Genomic DNA, 21,200 nt, shown 5'->3' on the forward strand with positions numbered 1-21,200 from the left:
CTAAAACATTTTACCTCAGCAGGTTGTGGTCATACTTTTCTGTCAAATCTGGAGGGTGTAAAGACTAAAGTAATACATTCCTAAACAGAAATCAATAACAGTGTAGCTCGTCATCCCAAAAACAATGCCAAGTTGACTTGTTGTCCTGTCTTAGCTTTTCAAAGTTCAGTTTTTATGCACTGGTAAAGATGTAAGATCCGTTAAAGCTGCCGTCGGCAGGTTTTCAAAATTCCGAGTCTAAAGTCGGAAAATTCGAACTGATACAACTTTCAGGTCCCTCCCCCAACCTCTAACAAGCTCCGAATCGCCCCCCAAACCCCTCCCCCTCTGTGGACGAGGTTGTGCACGTGAGTTCACACCAGTGTGAGCGCACACAAGCTGGGGCAGACTCACGCTCAGCAGTGTGTGCACAAGCTGTGATTGACAGGTAGGATTCCTCCACCCTAACTTGATTGGTTAAAAACAGCCGGGAGCGCTCGGTTTTTGTAAGCATGATTACAGGCTTCAGAGGGAGCTACAGATTTCGTTATTTTTCCTAAACAGCCTATTTAATATTCTACTTCCAGAATCCCATGACAGTTCAAGCTAATATGACTAAAAAAAAGTTGTCGACCGCAGCTTTAACAGCTGATGTGTTACTTAGGATGGAGTGTTGTGCTCTCAGTACTCCCAGGCATTCCACTCTCTGCTTTGCAGCTCTTTCGGGGTTATCTTTGGCCTCTTTACCTCTCTGATTAATGCACTCCTTGGCTGGTTCATGAGTTTTGGTTTGCTGCTTTTCCTTGGCAGGTTTGTTGTGGTTCCATATTCTTTTCAATTTCTGATAATGAATTTATTGGTTCTCCGATCTCCAACCTAACCCTGATGTGTATTTCTCCAGAACTTTGTCCCTGAATTTGGACTACTTTGTTCTCTAAAATGCGCCACACCACCGAGGCAGTAAATTGCACCAGCTCTGATATAATGCTGTGTATTTTGTATTTGTTGAGGTTTTCCACTGAGGAAAACATCTTAATCTGTTCCGATGTTATCTCATCTATGTTTTCCGTGATCTCAACGTTGTAATCTTTGGATTTGTCTTTGTCTTTGTCCTCCTCCTCCTCCTCCTCCTTCTCCTCCTTCTCCTCCTCCTCCTCCTCCTCCTCCTCCTCCTCCTCCTCCTCCTCCTCCTCCTCCTCCTCCTCCTCCTCCTCCTCCTCCTCCTCCTCCTCCTCCTCCTCCGGCTCTCCTTCCAGAGCATTACCCAGGACCGAGTTCTCCATCCGTGCCAAATCCAACAGTGGAAGAGTTGTTTGTGCCTGGGAAAACACCCAGACAAATTTCACAAGAGTTAAATCATTTCCCATTTTGAAAGTAGTATCCAGTTAAAGTTTTATTATTCAATTCAGGTCAATCACATATAATCCCAAAGCAAATCACATTAAATTACAGGCTGTAATGCAATAATGCAACAATGTAGGGGAAAATGTCGAGCTTAGCTCTAAGACCGGCTGTGTGGGGAAGCTTCTGGATTGTCTCTGTCCAAAGGGTTAGAAGACAAAAACATACGTCTATCTTTACTTCCCTAATTGTTAAACGAGATGGTGTTAAAAGAGTCAGATTATTCATGTCATAAGTAAGCAGTTTGGTCTCCTTCAACAAGGAATTTTAAAAATGTTTGTGAAAGGAAGGATGAAGTAAGATGGATTGATGCGAGATGCAGCCACCACAGTCAGTCCGAAATGGAAAGAAGCTTTTGTTTATGTGTTGGTTGTGTTTTTAAAGAGGAAAACAAATCTTGCACCGACTCTCTTTCCGTACACTTCCAGGTTAAGTGCCTCATTTGTGATTTACAGACGTCAAATGTCATCAAGCCAATTACCCATGGCTGGCGTCTTAAGCAGTTTATGCTGAAGGTCTGCAGCCTGCCCATCTTAGAGCCATTCTGACATCATGATGACATTACAAACAGTTTATAATTAGATGCTTTGGTTGTCTAGACTTTGTTGGGTGATACGAGGTTATGAGTTGATGAGTGACTGAAGAGACTCTACTCTGTTGTAGTTTGAACTATTCACTACTGAGCCAGCTTTTTAATAACAGGATATCTTCTTAACTTCTTAACTCATTGTTACAGTTGAGTTTTAATACAAAGCCGATTGTGTAAAAAGTTGTCTTATTTACTTTTTAGTTCTATTCAGAAAAGATTCAGAACAGCTTTGCTTCTACTTCCTCATTTTTCTTCATCGTTTTCTGTGCACGTGTATCCAAGATTACAGTTTAACCTGCTTCTGCTAACCTGAACTATCCAGGATTCGTCTCGTTTTCTCCTGAAGACAGTGGCTTACAGTGATTGGGATTTTTTTTTAGATTGTATCTTTATAATGCCGAATAGGCTGCACCAAGCTGATACCAAGCCACATGTTTCAGGGACAGGACAGGCTAACCCGATTCAGGCAGATTGAGCCGTGCTGTGCCGAAATGCCTTTCTGGCAGGTGGCATATGGTGTTGTTTATCAGTCTTTGTTACTGTAGCTCACCACCTCCATGTGCTGTCCCATCTCTCTTTGCTTTAATCGATTTCTCGCTATTCTTTTACATGCGTATAGTTAGATATTGAAATACTTTATCCCAGCTCTTAGCATGATGGAGGTTTCTTTATTCTTGAATATTTCTCAGTGGTATGTTACAGTCGTGCTGTACAGAAACTGGGCTACACCACCAGTTCTTAAAGCTGAAGAGAGCAGAACCTTTTCTTAGAGCTACAGTGATGTATATGTTTATAATTACAATGTATTAGATGATACAATGTGATGTGTTGGTTGGGTTTTCTGGCACAGTTAGTCTCGGTTCTAATGAGCACTTTATCATGTTTCAGTTTATCAATTAAATCAAAGTTAATCTATGATTTATAAACTAATTAATCCTTACATTTGTTAAGTGAATAAATACCAAACACACCCGTGTTTTCAGGAAGCATTTAACCACATTTTAGACCCACAAAAGAGTACATGGGACAGACTTTTCTGTTTAAACCACAAACCTTGTGCTGCAGGACGTCTTTAATAAGTAATGATTAGTAATGTATTAAACAGATAAAAGGACCATGTGGTGGTTATTCTGGGTGATATTTCTGAAGATGCCTTTGATGAGGTACCATGGAGGGTTTTCCCCCCTCACAAATGTTAATCTTTAACAGAAGGTCTGTTTCCTGACTTGGACCAGTGATGCAGTGCTTTGTAAAGAAAAATAAAGATCTTATGAAGATCATATCATCATATAATTAGGGACCGAGCAGTGAAACTGCAAGGACCCTATTGTATCTGTAAGGTTTATTATTTTTTTATTTTTTTATTTTTCTCCGTTATTCTTATTCTTTGCAAAAGGTGCTCGAAAACTCATGAAATTTTGCGAGCGCCACCTGCCAGTCGACGACATGAAAGAATCTAAACTTTATATTTTTGGGAGTCGCTCATTGACTCTGTAGCACCCCCTACGATGGTTAAAAATGGTGCCCGCAATGGGGTTAGTTTCGCGTGGGACGAAATTCGGTACACTCATTCATCATGCCCAGACGCACAAAAAAGTCTCAGGCCGCCAATGTGCCACGTCCACAGGAAGGCGGCCATTTTGGATGGAAAGTGCGTTTTCGTGCCATTTTTGACCGATTCCACGCCTTGCATAAGATCGAACTTGTCCTACAGATTTAATGCTACAGACTTCAAACTTGGCCAGGTTACTCTTAAGACATGGGGGGAAAAATTAATCGGCCAACTTTTTCAAAACTTAAAGGGCGTGGCCGTGATTTGAAAGCCTTTTCATCATCTCAAGTTTGTGAAACTTGGCACACACGTCCAACCTGATGACCTCGTACGTATGTAAAGGGTATTGTGTGTGGGCAAAGCTAAATGGCTCAGTGGCACCCCCTAGAAATTTTCAAAAACCCCTCTGCATTGGGGTTATTATGTGCTCGTACGTACGCAGAGGGTATCGTGCGTGTGGGAAGAGCTGCAGCTCCAGCGTCCAGCGCATGCTCCAACGTACGCACATCCCAACGTACGCCATCTCGGTCCCGCATACAGCTGCTTGCAGCTTTCTAGTTCTCCATGTTTTTGATGAATTTGTTTGATATTTTTAATAGGGCTGGACGAGTTAACTCGTCATTATCGCGTTAAGTCGTTAATTATTTAACGCCGAGAAATATTTTATTGCACATTAACGCAGGTTTTATTATTTATTTTATTATTGTACAAGTCTGTTGCTCTCAGGCTTTTATTTTGTAAAAGTCTGTTGCTCTCAGGCTTTTATTTTGTAAAAGTCTGTTGCTCGCAGGCTTTTATTCTGTAAAAGTCTGTTGCTGTCTGCTGCGGAACCAGAAAAGAAAGTTATCGGCGGATCCACCAAACATGGAGAAGGGTACGGAACTTTTACTCGGCCATTTTCATTTTAAAGTTCTTCCAGACAGTCATCTGTAAACACTGCCAAGTTGAATTGTCTTCTCACCGTAGTAGTTCCAGTCTAAAATATCACTTAAAGGCAAAACACACAACTGATAGCAGCAAGTCATTCAAGGAAACAGACAGTGGAGCGAGGCTTCTACATAAAAACTGCAGAAAGATGCTGATGTTAAAAGTGTGTTTGCACAACAAATGTTATGGCACTTTCATTCATATGGCAGCACATTTAAAATAAAACTAAGTGCTAAAATCTATACACTACTTTTTAATTCATTTTTGGATTTTGTGTACAAATGCGATTAATCGTGATTAATCAGGGAAATCATGTGATTAATTAGATTAAAAATTTTAATCGTTGCCCAGCCCTAATTTTTAAATAACACTATATGTAGAGATGCATCTTTGTGTTTTTAAGTGATATGATTTCCAAAGAATGTTGAACTGAAAGCAATAAGCTGTAGATCTGATTTCGTTGCTGGCAGGTCACTTATGGATGTCGCACGTAGCACTTGTTGTTTTCTATCGTGGGCAAAGTCCTCAAAGCATTACTTCCTTATAACCATCATTTTCACTGCAGTCTTTAGGATATATTGCTGTAATGATCACTTGTTAACTTCCGGTTACGACGTGGAGTCCTTCAGAAACCTTTTATCCTGCTGGGACGAACAAGTGCCTTTAAAGACGAGACATAGGTTGCCATGATGACAAATGTTGTGTCTGAGCTGTCTCTTGCGTGCAGTGTTTGACCTGCAAAAAGACACTTCGCTGTTGAAAAATGAAAGAGGGGGTTAATATTTGATTGTAAGAAACTCCTGTGTCTGGTGGGCAGACTGGAGAGTGAATGTGGTGACATGGTGTGTTTGTGGATCATTATAGCCTTTAGGGAAACTTCTGTTGAATTTAAATTATCTTGATTGTGCGATTGTACACATAAACCAAATTATAGAATATCTCTTCGGTTACACACCGATATCTTGAAATTTCCCCACATTAAGTAATATTTTTGGATTAATCATTCATTTAGATGTTGACTTTATCTGCATATTTCTACACAGAACACGGCCTCTGTCAGACTCCTGTGGGTGTGGGTCTGTCTGCACCAGTATTACGCAGAGCCTTCTCTGTATCTGCTATTACGTATGTGTGGAGAAAAGAGCAGCCGCTGGTTGGGCGGAGCATACCATCTCCCTTAATCCACAGGGGTGAGTGGGCTTTGTGCAGCATCCTTTTAAACTGCATCCCACTCTAAATGATATTTTCAGTTATATGCATGTCTTACTCATCTTTCAATGATCAGACAAAGTCAGTAATATTAAAATCAGCTGTTGCGGCTCCTGGTTTAGACTTTGTTACCTCACGTCTCCCTCCTCCTCGTCTTCCTCTCTTTTCTCACCCGGTAGTCCAACGTGGCCAGGTGAACGGAGGCAGGCATGACGACAGATGGGCCGTACACTCTGAGGGATTATATATTAACACCAAGCAGCTCAGATTCTCCTGCACACACAAACACTGATGTATACGCACCCTCGCATAGACTAGCAGATGCAGTTCTCCTCGCTCACACAAGCCAGCAGAATCATGCCAGAGACACAGCTGGTGATTCACAGCACAGCCAGGACACAGTAAAATCTGAAGAGCGAGGGATTTGACTCATGGACGGAGAGGCGGAGGGCAGTTTTTCTCCGGTCACCATGGAGGTGTGGAGCTCCTCAGCATCTGAGGTGGAGGAAGATGAGAAAAGCGCTTCCAGTCTTGTGGATGAAATAGTGGAGGAGAGGAAATGCAACAATGGCAATAGCAATAACAATAACAACAACAACAACAACAACGACAACGACAGTCTCTGCAGGGAGGTGACACAAGGTGAGATATTGCAATGCGAGATGTTACAGTGAATAGGAGAAGACGGGTGGCGTGCAGAGGAGACCAACCAGTGACCAGCAGAGCCCATACTGCCGCGAGAAAAGGGAGATAAAATAATCTAGAAGTACAGCAGGTAGTCCAAAGGGTTGTTGGTGTGTATTTTCTGCCCCCGCAAGTCAGATTTTGCTGTCTGAAGTGCACTGCATTGTCAAGGTCTGTTATCTAAGCACTTCAGTACTTAATGGTCCTCTGGATATGGTTCAGGGTGCGATGATGTCATTGAGAATGCATTGTGAAGATAAAAATAAGATTAAAAAAAAGCACGATATGCTGCTCCTGTGAGATTTAATCAAATCTGTAAGTGCCCCTAGATAGTTTGAGTTTTGCTTGAATCTTTTCTCTTATTGTGGTGAAGGTCACTGAGACACGATGTGTGTGTGTTCACACACTCTGCAGCCACAATGTGAGCAGCTGCATTTTGAATGTATAGTTTGTACTTTACAGCTCCTTTATGGTGATCAAATTCTATTTTAATGCTACAAATGGCTGTTTATGTTTCTGTTGAAGTTGGATTGGTCAAATGAAAATGGAAATGCAAACAGATGGTGGTTAATGATTGTGGTTTTGAGGAAGAAAATCTCCAATTAAATTTAATTTACTGCTGCTCTTGTTGCACTCCAGAGATTTCAGGCCTGTTTGAGTTTTAATTTTCATTTGAAACATTATTTGTTTCTACTTAGTTCTCTTGTTCTCTCTATTGGCTGCATTTAGTATTGTATTTTTGAAAATCAAAGGATTATTGTGCAGATTGTGTTCAGATTATAAAGCTGCTTTTACACTAAAATTGTGCGTGAGCAGAGTGGTTATTGTGGGGAGAGAGTCTCTTATAGTCTTTGTCTAAATGGGCATGTGGCTGGCACCTACACAAATACTGCGACATGGCACCCCTCCAGCAGGCAAGATACAATGAATATATTTCTTTCTTGTCATTTTTGTGTGGTCATAACAAGTCTCAACAAATGTAATCTCAAGGCACTTGAAAGATGGAGTCAAATTTGAACCAGTTATAACCTAATTTATTGTAATCAGATTGTAAATGAATCACAATTCAAGCAGAAGTGGATATTTCTATTGAGTTTGTTTTTTTAAGCAAAGCAGGCTACAATCTAATCTCATTTGTAAGTTCACATATTTCTTTTAGAGTGACATACACAGTAACTATTCCAGACAGATTTACACCAGGATGCTCTGTGAGGCGAATTCTACCTCCTGCCATTCTTTTTTAAGCAAGCGCCTTTAGAACAATGGATCAAAATGGCCTTAGTGTGAATCTTATTCTTAGAGCTGAGCTCATCCTTGACTGTCTGATCCTCACAATGAAACAGACGTCATAAGTAGGCCTAATCAACGAGGTTTATCCACAGGAACAGTATTAGGGTAGCAGTTCATGGTGCCTGCCAGGATTTAGCTTCACCCAGACCCTAAAACTTCCAGCTGGTACAGCAGAACCCTCACCTCGATCTTGTCTTTGCTGTGGGTGGCAGGTCAAGAGGAGACAACTGGTCAGCAGGTATTCACGATGCTGAGACCCTGTCAAATTTATGTGATTGCTGAGGGATGCATTTGTTCAAAGAAAATAAAACATTTTATGATAATATGACATATAAAACGAAAACAACAATCCCTGAATGACAGCATAAGCCTTGTGAATAACCCAGAACTGCTGTACTATCTGCACCAAGCTGACAAGAAATAATGAAATGTAATGCACGATTGATGGAAATTCTATTTGTTACTCATTCATCCTTTCATTGTTTGAATGACTTTTCCATGAACTGGAGCTTAGATTGTGTGTGCGTGAGATTATTTGTTACCCTGCCAGCTGTCCTGATGCAGACTTTGTTTGTAGCACAGATAATGCTGCAATCGACCTCCAGTACAATAGGATTTGAGGAACAATTGACTAATTAGCCTTTGTTAGTTCATAGAATGCATCTTGATGTTTACATAAGTCTCAGTTTAGAGCTCAAGTTGACTTAGTGCTTAATTTAAGATCTAGTTTATTATTTATTTGGAGGAAAAAAGAACTAAAACCGAACAGAACATGTTTTCTCTTTAGCTGGTTGGGATGTTTTTGGGTTTTAATACCTTTCTTTTGTTTTTAGCCGTGAAAAGAACTAAAGTGATTCGCATCGTATTTGATGATTGATTTTCATCAGCACCGGGATTTTGTCCAGTTTTGATAGAATTGTTTTTAATGAATCTGACAGTGTCTGTGGCCTTACTGTTAGAGGACGGGCTTATCCAATCCTAATGATAGAGACTGACCAGGTCCATCCGCCCTGCTGCAGTGTCCTTGAAAGAAACATGAACTCCTGCAGACTGACCTATTTTACTGTCAAAAGTGAGAGTAAAAAATACATTTCCCATTTACAAGGTTCCCTACATCATTTCTCATCTCGCTGTCCTACAATTGACATTTGTAAAAGTCATTTTGACACATTGCATTCACTACTTTTTGCTCTCACTACTTTTTGCTCTCCTCCTGAAAAAGGTGTCAGCCAGAACCTTATTTTATGATTTAGTCATATTTGATAATTCACGCTTCATGCGTTTTGTCTGTATTTGTCTTGATTTTACCTTATAAAGATGGAAACATGACTCCCAGCCTGCTACAGGCTTGATTTATTTTACACAAGTGGTGACAATTGAGTTGTATATGATACTGTTCACCCCAAGCTCAGGTTGTTTCCATTAGGCTGATTGGATACGGATACAGTAATGCAGTCCCTGAGTTTCCAGGGCAAATCGGTCTAATTACTTTGCTGTATAGGAGCCTCTTCACTTGATCTAACACAACTGATTTTATTACAGAGGTAGCCTATGTACACTGGCAGGCTACTATAGTGTAGAGTTGTGCACTAGTCCACACAAATTCTGTACATCGTGTCCAACTTGGTGTTACGATTGTCTGAGTTTTGTGACTAAACAGCACCAACAGTTACATGTGTTACACTCCCATACAAGTAAAATGCAAACAAAAAATTGGGGGGGGGGATACTCACAAAATTAAAATATTTGTTGGAAAATAAAGGCAAAAATTAGTTATTGAACCATTATTCATAACGTTAAAACAACTTTTCTATAGGGTAGGGCAGATTTACTAAATTATTACGATGGTTCAAGGGTTCAAAAAGGCCACCAATAATGGTCTGTCCTGTTTTTTAAAACAAAATATACTCTATCTTTCAATTTAATCCTGTCTGCATTGTCTATGATCTTTATACGAGTTTATTTGGTATATTTTACTTAACTACCTGTGATCTTGAAACTCCAGATATTCACAAAGGTTTGTTAAGAGTAAGAAAACTAATATTAGCTGAATATCTTTGATACTTTTTAAGGTTTAATTGAGATAGAACAGCCCAGTAGGGCTCTAATTGGAAAACGTGATTCACGTTTCTCAAAAGAGGTCATGGAGATTTTGTGCATGTCAACAATAAATCCCTCTGAAGGGACTAGTTAATGATTTGTGCCCTTTTGGGCTTATTGAGTGTGAGGTTAACACAAACAAACCATTCCTCAGGATGTAAACAAAGTTTTAGGTCAGCAGCAGCCACTGTTGTCCCCTCCGTGCTGTAAGTGTCCTACTAATGGGAATTTAACCCTGCAGTCCCTCATGTTGAGCTATATTTATATCCACCAGAACAAGGTCTTTATCTGTGTCTTATCTGAGCTAAAAGAGATCAAGCTAAGAGGATCGGTATCTGGTAGATCACATGGAAATGTTGTGGTCTGTAGCTCCTAAAACTTCAGTCTGGTTTTTTTGTTATAGGTTGAAGATATCTATGTGACAATGAGTCTTTTTAGGGTATCTGATTAAAAATCAGTTTTTTTTATGTGACTCGGAGGAAGAGAAAATTCAAGAGATGCAATAAAAATAAAAAAACAAATCAAGGTTTTATAGGTTTGATCAGTTTGTTCTCTTGTAATTAAAAAAAGTGTCTCTTGTTGTTTCATGTTTGAGTATTTATTTAAAAAGGATCAAAGAGACTGAACTTTGCTGCAGAGCTCCTTTCTCATCACACAAGGCAAAGCCAAACTTGTAACAGTGTTCTTTCTGCACTATTAACTGCCTCCCATTCATGAAATCCTTCTCTCCCGCAGTGTTGTGCTCAGACAGAGTGGGCCAGGTCACGAAGACGTATCATGACATAAAGGCAGTTACCCACCTGCTGGAAGAGGTAAGACAGAGATAAACAGCAGATGAACCAGAGTAAAGAGGATTAAACTTGTGTGCCTCACAGACCATCACTGCTCGTCAACCTTTTCAGCACTATTTTTTCTAAGTAAATTAGCTTTGGCCGAAAGCTGTGATTTCCTCATTTAAACTGTGATATCTGTATGACTTTGCAGAAAGAGCGGGATCTGGAGTTAGCGGCACGAATTGGTCAGTCCCTCCTGAAGCAAAACCAGGATCTAACGGCACGCAATGAAATGCTGGATGAACAGCTTGAAATCGCAAAGGAAGAGGTATAAACAGTCCTCATGATGCAGACAGAAACATTTTTAGTCCGCTGAGCTCGAGTGATCATAACTTATTTTCTAGATCGCTCAACTTCGCCATGAGCTCTCGATGCGAGACGACCTCCTTCAGTTCTACGCGAGCACTGAGGAGATCGAGAACGCTCAGGCACAATCACCGTGAGTAAACGCACAAAATCACACTCGTACGTGTGTTTATACTGCAGTGCCCAAAAGCTATAAGTATATCTGTTTATATATACCTGGTGTTTTATAATAAAAGACAGTTCCTGTATTTTTATTACTCAGTTAAATTCAGTACGAGAACAGAACATACTGGTCCTGTTTGCTGTCCATAACACATTAAGAATGGATTTTAGTTGCGTGATATTTCAGAGATTCCTCGATGTTCATGATCCACAGTATCCTCTGTGGGGGATTTTGCCGCTCAGTACATTGAGCGTGTGTGTGAGTCAACGTACGTCAGAGCATCTCCACTGATCCTCTCAATGTTGCCAGCTAAGCCTGTTAGAAAACTCCGCCCCATCAGCACTTAATCATATTTACTGTTCATTGATGTTCCCGTGTTACTCAGCTTAGAAACAACTATGTGCCACAGCATCTGCTCAGTTGAGAGTCGTGCTCTGGTAAAAAACAGAACAGACAAAATCATTTTTTTTGGCAGTTGAGTAGCCTTGTTTCATTTTATATAAGATATGTTTATCATAATGCATTTTTTAATTGAAAAAAAAGTGGTTTTGCTTAATGAAAATACACTTATTTCTTTGTGCAGAATTAAAAGGAATGAATCATCCACTTCTCTGAGCAACTTTGTCCACTATGACTTCCTGCATCAGAAACTTAAGAGTTTAGAGGAGGAGAACCGCAATCTGAGATCAGAGGTATGAAAAGACTGCCACAAAGGCTAAAGATAATAAAGGTAAGCCGATGCTCAATATAAACAGTTAACGCTGTTGTTCCCGCAGGCCAGTGACCTCTCAACAGAGACAACTAACTATGAGGAGCAGGAACAGGAGCTGATGATGGTGTGTGTGGAGGAGCTCTGTAAGTGTTGCAAGCTTGCTTCAGGAAATGAAAATGTTTTAAAATGTAACTTGGGCACAGTCGCATTTATGGAACCTGTGTGTTTCAGCCTCTGCCAATAAGCAGGTGGTGGACCTCTCAGAGGAGTTGGCACGAAAAGTAGAGGATACTCTCCGACAGCAGGAAGAGATCAGCTCCCTACTCGCGCAGATTGTTGATCTGCAGGCCCGCTGCAAAGGGGTGAGACACAGCAACTTGGCAAATATCAAAATGGCGTTCCTCACCAGCTGTTTTCAGTCTGAGCTGCCAAATGATAAACTCATGTGACTGACCACCATCATTTAAAATATTGTGTAATATCCCAGATTTTATTGTGGGTGCACAAGCCATTTGTTTTTTTCCAGTTGGAGCTACTTCTATGTAATTACAGTCTCTAACAACGCAGCCTATTGCACCACCCTCTGGCAACACTACCCAGCCTAGCTCATTTGCCCGAAAGCAGTCATTGGAAACGTGTCTGGCTTTTCAGAAGAGTTTATCTTTACGAGTGAATGGAAATCCATCCTATGACACACAAACAAGTGGCATTGATTATTAATCTATATAGGAAATAACCTGAACATTCCTGGTAGCTACAGAGCCCTCACACATCCTCTATTAGATTCATTATACTATTATTCTGCTTTAATGTTTTTTGGGGAGTCTAGAACGACTACAACTTGCAGTTTGTGTAGTTTTAGATAAGTTGAAACCTGAAAATTCAAAACCTTTTTGTCCCTGTAGCTCACCCATGAGAATGAGGAGCTGAACCAACACCTCGGTGCTTCCCGTGAGAGCGAGCAGCAACTTAAATCAGAGGCAAGTTGCTTCAGCAGCATATTTGAAGTTTGTTTGAAATACTTTAAGATTCATACTTGAGCTCAACTATTCTACATTTTTCATTCTATTTTTAGAATTTGTGTATGGCTGAATTGTGGTCATAAGGAGGCATTTATGTATGACAGAAATCTGTTTTTAAGGTGTACAATTGAGATTTTGTGAGCCTTTATATCACCTCTTCTTAGTACTCTGGTGACTATCTGTTTATGTGCAGAGGTGGAACTCCTGACCTACATTTTGACTCTTTTGTCCTCCCTCATTTGCAGCTCAAGGACTTGCAGGACAAGTACTCAGAGTGTGAGGACATGCTTCACGAAGCACGAAAGGACATTAAAAATCTTAGAAACAAGAGTCTGCCAAACAGCACGGTGCAGCGGTACACTGCACTGGCCTCTGTCCTCCCAATGGACTCCCTGGCGGCAGAGATAGAGGGCACCTTTCGTAAAGGCCTGGACACCCCGGCTCCCTCAGAGTACAAGTGAGTCTGTCTCTACTAACACTCAGTTTCCATGCAGGCTAGGATAGGATACTCGTGTTCCAGAGTATAGTTCGATTAATGACTCAAACTTACATTACGTTTACCTAACTAACCAGAAGATTTGTGTCCATCTAAAGCCTTTGCTATATGCATATCCCTCAAAGCACATAGCATTTTCATAGTGAGACTTCTTCTTAGCCTTCTTAGTCTTCTCTTCACTTCAGCCTTCCTGTTCTGCTCCACTTTGGTGTTGCCAGATCTTGTGGCAGAAGCAAGTAACATGATTTATGAAAACAAGCTTAAAACAAGCAATGGTGCTCTTAATAAAATAGACTCCGAATTCTCTCATAATAAGCCAACTTGACAACATGTTGTAAAGCAGCAATGTGAGATGCAAGTTGCTGTAAAAACTCCAATAGGATGTAAGACTGTATAACTAAGGTGTAAATATGTCTGCAATGTGACAAAGCCTGCTCCACAAAGCCTAATTCAATTATCGCTTACCCTCAGTATGAACTTATTTGGTTTAAGCTACTGGTTATCTACTGGTAAGGTTAACCTGGTTAATTTCACTGTATTTCTGTCATTTAGCCGGTGTAAAGAACAGGTATAAGTGAGTAAAACAGTTACTCATTACTGAACACTTACAAATTAATCAGAGAATATAAGAAACCAAACAGATTAGTTAGAGCCTGGAACAGTGTGGCGACGGGGTGGATGACATCACGTACAACTGTCCAATTAGTGGAAGGAGTTATTTTCTAAAGTTAATGTGGTTTAAACTGTGTACCTGAAGCTGTTTTATGTGACTGTTATGAGCTGGAATTTGAACACTGTGGCAATGGAACCTTTATCACGTGGCTTTTTTCTGTTAAAGTGCAGTGTGCCTGTGGCCATTCTTAGTTGTTTCTGAACAAGGGTTGAGTTGTGTGAGGAAAAAGTAGGGGACCACTATTGGTCTACAAAGTGGAAGATTTTCATCTGTTTGAAGATGCAGTTTTAATCTTTGTAAAAAGTGGAGATGAAGGTGGTCAGACAGCAGCATCATCGTCTGTGCTGTCATCTTGTCGTCTTCCTTTAAAGACGAATGTAGCTCTCTCCTTTTGTGGGCAAAGTTCCTGAAAGAAGAAATTGGAAAATCAGAGGATGTTTGAATCGGGCTGTGAAAAGTTTTGTTATTTCTCTCCCTGGTGAAATGAAGTGTGCTCATGAAAATAAGAAGGCGTACCTCTTCTTTTGCCTTCCTTTCAGCCCTCTCCTCTCTGAGCCTGACCTCCAGGGCCTCACATTTCATTTTCCACTGTCTCTCCTTCTCGTGATGCTCGTCTTCTTTCTGCTTCATCGCAATCATTGTTTGTATGTGCTCCTTTGTAAGAGTGAGCATTTCGCTCTTGAAGCTGGTCATCCGTTTCTCCTTTCTCATCATCTCCGCTCTCTGCTCATTGTAGTTCTGCTGCGTTTTTCTAAGCTTGCTCACTAGTTTTTCCCTGATGACTCTGCCCTCCTTTTCCCTGGCCGTGACTTTATTCAACGCAGCTTGGAGCCGTCCGTTCTCGTTCCTCGCTTTGTTGGTTTGAGCAGCTTTCAAATCTTCCTCCACCTTCCTGATCTCATTTATGACGAAGGTGTACTTACTATCATATTCCAGCAGCGTTTGCCTGATGTTCTGCTCAAATTGGAGTTTTTCCTCCATCAGATTGGTGTTGTTTGAGGACAGTTTGTGGATGTTTTTTCGAGCTGCCTGAAGGGCTTGTTTTAGTGTGGAAACGTCTTCTTCTTCTGCATCTGCATCTGCAGCTGGACTGCTGGCAGGAGGCGTGGGTGGCTCAGCGCCATTACTCAGTTGCTGTGTCTTTGAAAACAGAAATGTATAAGAACTATTTAGCTACGGGTGTGTTACAGGTATTACAGGTGAATAAGAAACGTCGCTGTTTTTAAACTTCAATACAGCCACAAGAGTTCAGACAGTTTAACAATAATTTGAGTTTGAATTACCTTCGGTTGGTTTGTTTTATCATGTTTTAGTAACATTGTTGTTTCAGTTATTGTCAAACATGTTCGTCCACATTATGTTCAAAGTGCTGCTTGTAGTAAATGTTATTAATAAGGAATTTGTCATCCAAAGAAATATCGATTGCAGACACAAATACGTAGTTTAATGATAAAATTCTTTTAAACGGGCTACATTAAAGACAAAATCCACCTGGAGCCATCGAAACATTACCAAAAACAAGAAGAAAAAAACCTATCAAATCTAAAGATCCTGAGAGATGGTTTGCAATCAGTTTTCAATCGGTTTCCAGTCGGTGTGGGCTGGTTTTTAACTTATTATAAGTAGCAACACACTGATTTATCAGTGCTCTCTATCTTACTCTGCAAATAAAACAGGGTGTCCAGCTTTTCCTTTCACTTTATTTTAGTCGGATGAGGAAATCTTACCGTGTCTCTGTGTCAGCGCCCCATGGTGGCCTTTTGAAAAAGTTGTGAGGAAGAAAACTGAAGGTGTCAAAGCTGGTTTGTTGATGTTTGAATTTTATACTTGGGAGCAGCTAAATCTAGAACTGCACTTCAAAGTTTATCTTTGAACTCTTCTGCAGCTAAAAAAAACAAAATAACATTTTTATTTGAATCTGTTTCTATAAAGATCACGCCGAATGTATTTTCTTAATCGACTTATTTCTAAAAATCAGTGGGATCTTTGCTTGGTCACTTATTTCAATGTAGATGTCTGAATTTTACAACGTTTGAAACAAAACCTGGCAACAGTCATGTGGTTGTTTATGTTGCCAGGCAACTGTCAATCAAACTTGCATTATTCCAGAACTGATACAGGTATGTGTTAAAACCATCATGACCATTAAGGTTTAGGGAGTGTGTGACTCACCAAACTGTCAATGTACTCCTACATTTAATAAATATTACCTTTTTTGAAGTCTTTTATATACTCGTGTAGCATCTCAGTAGTTTTCCTAACAGTTGGATGGTTTCATGCCGTCTGCTTTTGATCGTACAATTCACTTAATGCAGCCCGTATAAAACAGTATGAGCTAAAAGTTTATAGAGTAGTTAATATTTTAGTGGTGGGGGCTTTAAATGGTCTGTGACTGGGTTTATTATGATGTTAAAACTGGGTCTCTTTGGTAGGAACCACCCGTGGCGTGTGTTTGAAACAGTGAAGGTGGTTAACAAGTTTGGGCGGATGCGGTCCCAGTGCCACTCACCGTGGCTGCCAGGCTCCAGCCCGGTGTCCGTGCAGTCCAGTTGTACCAGCACCCCCCGAACCAGCTGGTATGGCTCTGATAATGCCAGCCTTACCCTGGAGGACAAGCCCAGCTCCATTCAAGTTCAGAAAGAAGACAACAGGTGAGCTTGTGCAGTTACATTAAAGGGCAAATTCTTGAATTGTTTCAGATAATTTTATACAAATTAGTCTGCACGCAGTCTGCTGCTGTTTTTAGAAACCTCGGGGTCTTCACCTTATAAAAAACTGTGTTGCATCTCCTCCTGGCAGTGTTAGTGGTCCAAAACGTCTGGGTCAGCCGGGCACACCTGGAGGCCAGGATCTCGAAGCTGCATTGCGCAACCTCTCAGCCCGCCAGCAGAACCACTCCTCTGACCGGCCTTTCTTCGACGTAGAGCGGGAGCGTAAACTCCGTGCCTTGGCGGTAAACTGCGAGGAAGGCGAGGGCTCCAGTGGCTTCCTGACACCAAATGACAGCCTTGTCTCCAGTCCAGCAGCATCGACAGGCACCAACTACTCCAACGGCAGCTCGCGGCACTCCTGTGGATCCTCGGGAGGATCAAGGTCCTACCTGCCTGACCGTTTGCAGATTGTTAAACCTCTGGAAGGTAAAATGAACTGTGGCAGAGTCAGGGTGCAGCATCAGCATTCAGAATGGACAAGTAATGCATATAATTAACATTACTTTGGGGTTCTAAGTTAATACCATCGATTTAAAAACTGCTTTTATGTCAATGTTTTAACAAATTATTCCGACATGACCCTCAAACCCTCGCACTGATAATTAAACACCCCTCGAATGACATGTGTTGCCTCCAAAGGAGCTAATTTCAAGAGAAAAACGCGAGTAAATCGCAATTATTTCTAATTACTACTACATTGTATCCTCTGTCTCCGTCATGATCAGGCTCGGTGACGCTGCACCACTGGCAGCAGCTGGCCAAACCAAACCTCGGAGGCATCCTCCACCCACGCCCAGGCGTCCTGACTAAAGATTTCAAGGAGCTTGAGGTGGACGTCCAGCACGTCTACAGCCTGAACGACCTGGAGGAGGATGAACCTGACCTGTCACAGCTCCCTGGGGCTCATGGCTTAGGTAAGACACTGATCCACCCACTTCCTCCATCTTTGTTGTTTCATGTTTCCCTCATTGTTCATGATGACTGTGACGCATGATAATCATCAGCTCCTTTAGTGCCTCATAAGATGGGTTTGTTTTCCTCCATGTGACATTTAAAGTGTGTCTCTCCCTCCACGACCTCACAGTCTCTTCATCGGGCCCCAACCTCCCTCAGACCCCTCCCACCCATACCATTACCACCTGCAAAGTTCTCCAACCCTCCCCTCTCATCCCCTCCTTCTCCACTAGGTAAGAACTGTCATGCCATTACACCCCGATGCTGTCTGTTGTTTTTCACAGCCCTGACGATGAAAATGAATATCCATTCATGAATTTACACTTGAATGACTTACAAAAGGCGTTTGGAGTCTATTAACCCTTTATTTGCAGTTTCACGTGCATTAACAGACTGGATATTCCATATTTCCTCTCTTCTGCCCAGCTGTTTTGTCTCTCTTGACCTTTGCTCTTTACCTCTTCGTTGGCAGAAAACGTCTGTCGAGGCTCTTTCTCCAACTCTAGAAGGAGCCGTCAGGGAAAAGTAAGAGCGCGGCGTTATGGATGCCCTCTGAATGCTTGATTCAATACTTCATTATGAAAAACAAAGGCACAGTAACATGTTTGTTTATGGGTTTTTTTTCATTCAAATTGTGGCTTGACCATCACCACAGCTGAACACAAACAGTTGAACTTCTCATGACTTTATTGAAAACATAAAGTCATTATTATTAGTTTAGGTTGAAAAAAGTAAATGAACAACATCTGTTTGATGAAGATATTCCAGAGAAAGTCTTGTGTTGCGTTATTAAAGATGATTTAAAATTGAATCATCAGGCCCTGATGTAGCAAACCTTGATGATCCCTCCACCATGCTCCACAGTTTAACCATGTGGCAGGGAGCACCAGGAAAGCCTCCTGGAAAGTTGAGAAAAGCCAAATTTATTTTATTGGAGTAGACGTTTCCTGCGTGGTTCCTTTATTCAATGTTCTTCTCATAGTAGACACACGAGCAAAGATTTTAGCAAGTTGTAGAGATCCTTGGAGTCTTTATTTAGCTTTTTTTTTTAAACCTCATTCAGATTACATCCTCTGTTGGTGTGATCTTTTCAAGATTCCCACTTTTAAGGAGAGAAACACTGGAGCTGAATCTTCTTTATTTGTAAACATTTAGTCTTCTTATGGTTTGATCAAATTAATAACCTGTTTTTGTAGTCTCTTCTTCCTCTTTGAAACTTAATAATTCTTCTGCTTACATCCTCTGAACACTATTGTGATGGAGATGCACTTCACACACTGTTCTTTCTCATGAAAAACATGGGCATCTCTGCAACTAACACTTCCATTCTCACTTTCTGTAGCTGAAACGACTGACTGAAAATAGCTGCTGTAGAGTACAAAAGTTCACTTCCTTACTCCGGCCTGGACTCTGAGGGTATTTAGCAAAGAAAGTACACCTGTTTGTTTGGTTACTGGTTTATAAAAGATGAAAACAAGACAAGAAAACAGCATTTTATTAATTTCTTATAGAGTTCAACATCTTTAATTGTAAATGTTGTCACGTTATGACATCCTAAAGAAACTTGTGCACTGCGCCTCTGTTTTACTCAGCATAGCTGTTCACGTCCCACTAACTCTTAACTTAGTGCTGTTGAGATCTCACTTCATTGTGCTCTCCTCATTCTTTGTTTGTCACTTCATGTTTTAATGACTCTTGGCCTTTTTCTTAGGTTTCATTTCAACAAAACTCCAGATCCTGTTACATCACAGCCGGCTCTCTAACATGCTTCTCCATCTTTTAGAGATGACACTCAGAACTAACTGAAACTGTTGGCGTTGGCTTGTCTCGTTTACTAGTTCATTAAAGTGCATGCAAAAGAGCTGCGCTCCATGTATGAGCTTTGTTTAATTCATGTTATCTTTGTTTTGTTTGGCAGCCTTCACTCTTACGGCCTGCCATCTTGTCGGAACTGTGAGCACGTGAGCACTTCATCTTCCTCCCACCTGCAGCACTTTGGCCAGGGAGGCCACACGACCACCACCACAAATGTAACCACGTCATCACTGGGACTCCTGCAGCTGCTGCGACAGCGCGGCATCTCAGCCTCTCCTAATCCATACAGCAACCTGCACTACAGCCCACAACCTTCACGTTCCACAGTGAAAGACAAAGGTGGAGGGACGAGCATTTTCAGCCTGAACTTAGTGGAGAAGCTTCAAAGCCTCGGGCTGCACAGAGTGGCAGCCTGGGGGATGATGGGCCTCAGTGGAGAAGAGAGAGAATCAGTCCAACATCCTCCTAAAGTGTGATGTGTGCACCACTGACTCCTCTCGTGTTCACCGCAGTGACTTTGATAAGCTATACGATTCCCACTGTGCAGTTCAGGACCCACCACAGCACCCGTGTCTTGAAAACAAAAGCCACAGAATGTGTTAGAGCCATACTTGAGTCGTTAGTAGTGTGTCTCTGTAGCCTTTTCAATGAACTCGTGCACAGTAGAGTTACTTGTTTGTGAGATGTCTCCATCTCAGGACCTCCGCCTGATTACCAGTCACATTTCTGCTTTTTACACAAAAAAAAAAAGATCATGAAAAGAAATCTTTTTTATACTGTGTTTTGTGAATGTTTTACACCTCTCCCCATCGCTGGTTTTAAACACCTCATCGCTTGTTATTTTTGTTTTAGTTTCCAAAGTGAAACATCAGCTGTGTGTAAATAATAGCATTGTTGTTTAATATTTAAAGAAAAGACTACATGCAGTAAATTACTGTTGGTTGAAACCACAAATCAAACTGATGCTGTCACACTGAAGAATATTCAAATGCACTCAAATGAAACACTCTGGTCTTCCTGCTTATACGCTGCTATGTTTAGAAAAGCATGTCATGTAGACCATTGTCAAATATGCTGATCGAGGACACATCTGTACCAGATGAAATGAGATGAGTGACTGAAGTAAAAAAAAAAAAAAAAAAAAATGCAGCTGTCTGCTCTCGCACACAACTCTCCTCCTTTTGAGTCAAACCTCACTGAAACCAAATGGGGTTTGCTGTGTTGCCTCAAAGGCAGCGAATAGGATTAGAAGCAACACGTGTACTCACTGTTGACGCTGACTGAAAATCATGCTTGTACAAATCTGCTGTATTTCATGTTGTCAGGAATATTTAAACTGCTGGGATTTGATCAAAAATCATGCTGGGCATTCAAAGTGATCTCTTGATCATGTTCATAGTATTTAATAAATGATAATATAGACATTGTCATGATCATTTAAACAGCATGTTTCTGTCTGAACAACCAGCTCTAGCAAAAGAAAGGCATAGGATACTGTGGATTTAAAAGGGAAGAAATCACAAACACAGGTTTTAATACTTTGTGTTCTGACTTAAATCAGCCAAACCACTGTTTTTCTGCACTGCTCTTCTCTGTAGTCTGTCAGATGTCTGTCAGTGTGTATACATTGTAACGCCTGTGAATAAAACTTTGCATTTCCAACCAGCGGGGCTTTGAGTGTCTCTAAGTCCACTCGTAACCACACAGAAATCAACACATATGGAGTCGAGACTGTTGTTATAAGTCTGCAAAAAAAATTTTATTTAGAAACTTTCAGGGGGGTA

At 41.0% G+C, this 21,200-nt stretch overlaps 1 protein-coding gene across 5 annotated transcripts; it reads left to right on the plus strand.

Moving 5' to 3' along the window:
• The first annotated feature begins 3,649 nt into the window (after window positions 1-3,649).
• Window positions 3,650-21,078, plus strand: hap1 (huntingtin associated protein 1). Of its 5 annotated transcripts, none has more exons than XM_075463654.1 (15): window positions 3,653-6,299; window positions 10,467-10,543; window positions 10,716-10,832; window positions 10,909-11,003; window positions 11,617-11,725; window positions 11,810-11,888; window positions 11,977-12,107; window positions 12,651-12,725; window positions 13,013-13,224; window positions 16,369-16,587; window positions 16,736-17,073; window positions 17,373-17,561; window positions 17,732-17,834; window positions 18,074-18,126; window positions 19,520-19,610. In XM_075463654.1, the coding sequence occupies exons 1-14, from the start codon at window positions 6,089-6,091 to the stop codon at window positions 18,105-18,107; spliced, it is 1,989 nt and encodes a 662-aa protein (XP_075319769.1). In that variant the 5' UTR covers window positions 3,653-6,088; the 3' UTR covers window positions 18,108-18,126; window positions 19,520-19,610. The 5 variants fall into 5 exon arrangements, with proteins under 5 accessions (XP_075319770.1, XP_075319771.1, XP_075319769.1 ...); XM_075463653.1 differs by lacking the exon at window positions 18,074-18,126 and having other exon boundaries at window positions 3,656-5,638; window positions 5,837-6,299; window positions 19,520-21,078; XM_075463655.1 differs by lacking the exon at window positions 17,732-17,834 and having other exon boundaries at window positions 3,650-6,299; window positions 19,520-19,641.
• The last annotated feature ends 122 nt before the right edge of the window (window positions 21,079-21,200 follow it).

This window comes from Odontesthes bonariensis, chromosome 4 (assembly GCF_027942865.1).
Source record: "Odontesthes bonariensis isolate fOdoBon6 chromosome 4, fOdoBon6.hap1, whole genome shotgun sequence".
NCBI lineage: Eukaryota > Metazoa > Chordata > Actinopteri > Atheriniformes > Atherinopsidae > Odontesthes > Odontesthes bonariensis.

What these genes read in the sequence shown, in the direction of transcription:
- hap1 (XM_075463652.1), top strand. Translation starts at nt 6,089, where the DNA reads ATGGACGGAGAGGCGGAGGGCAGTTTTTCTCCGGTCACCATGGAGGTG. An exon ending in TGCAGGCCCGCTGCAAAGGG is followed by an intron (nt 12,108 to 12,650) that starts GTGAGACACAGC and finishes TTGTCCCTGTAG; the next exon opens with CTCACCCATGAGAATGAGGA. An exon ending in CCCTGGGGCTCATGGCTTAG is followed by an intron (nt 17,562 to 17,731) that starts GTAAGACACTGA and finishes ACGACCTCACAG; the next exon opens with TCTCTTCATCGGGCCCCAAC.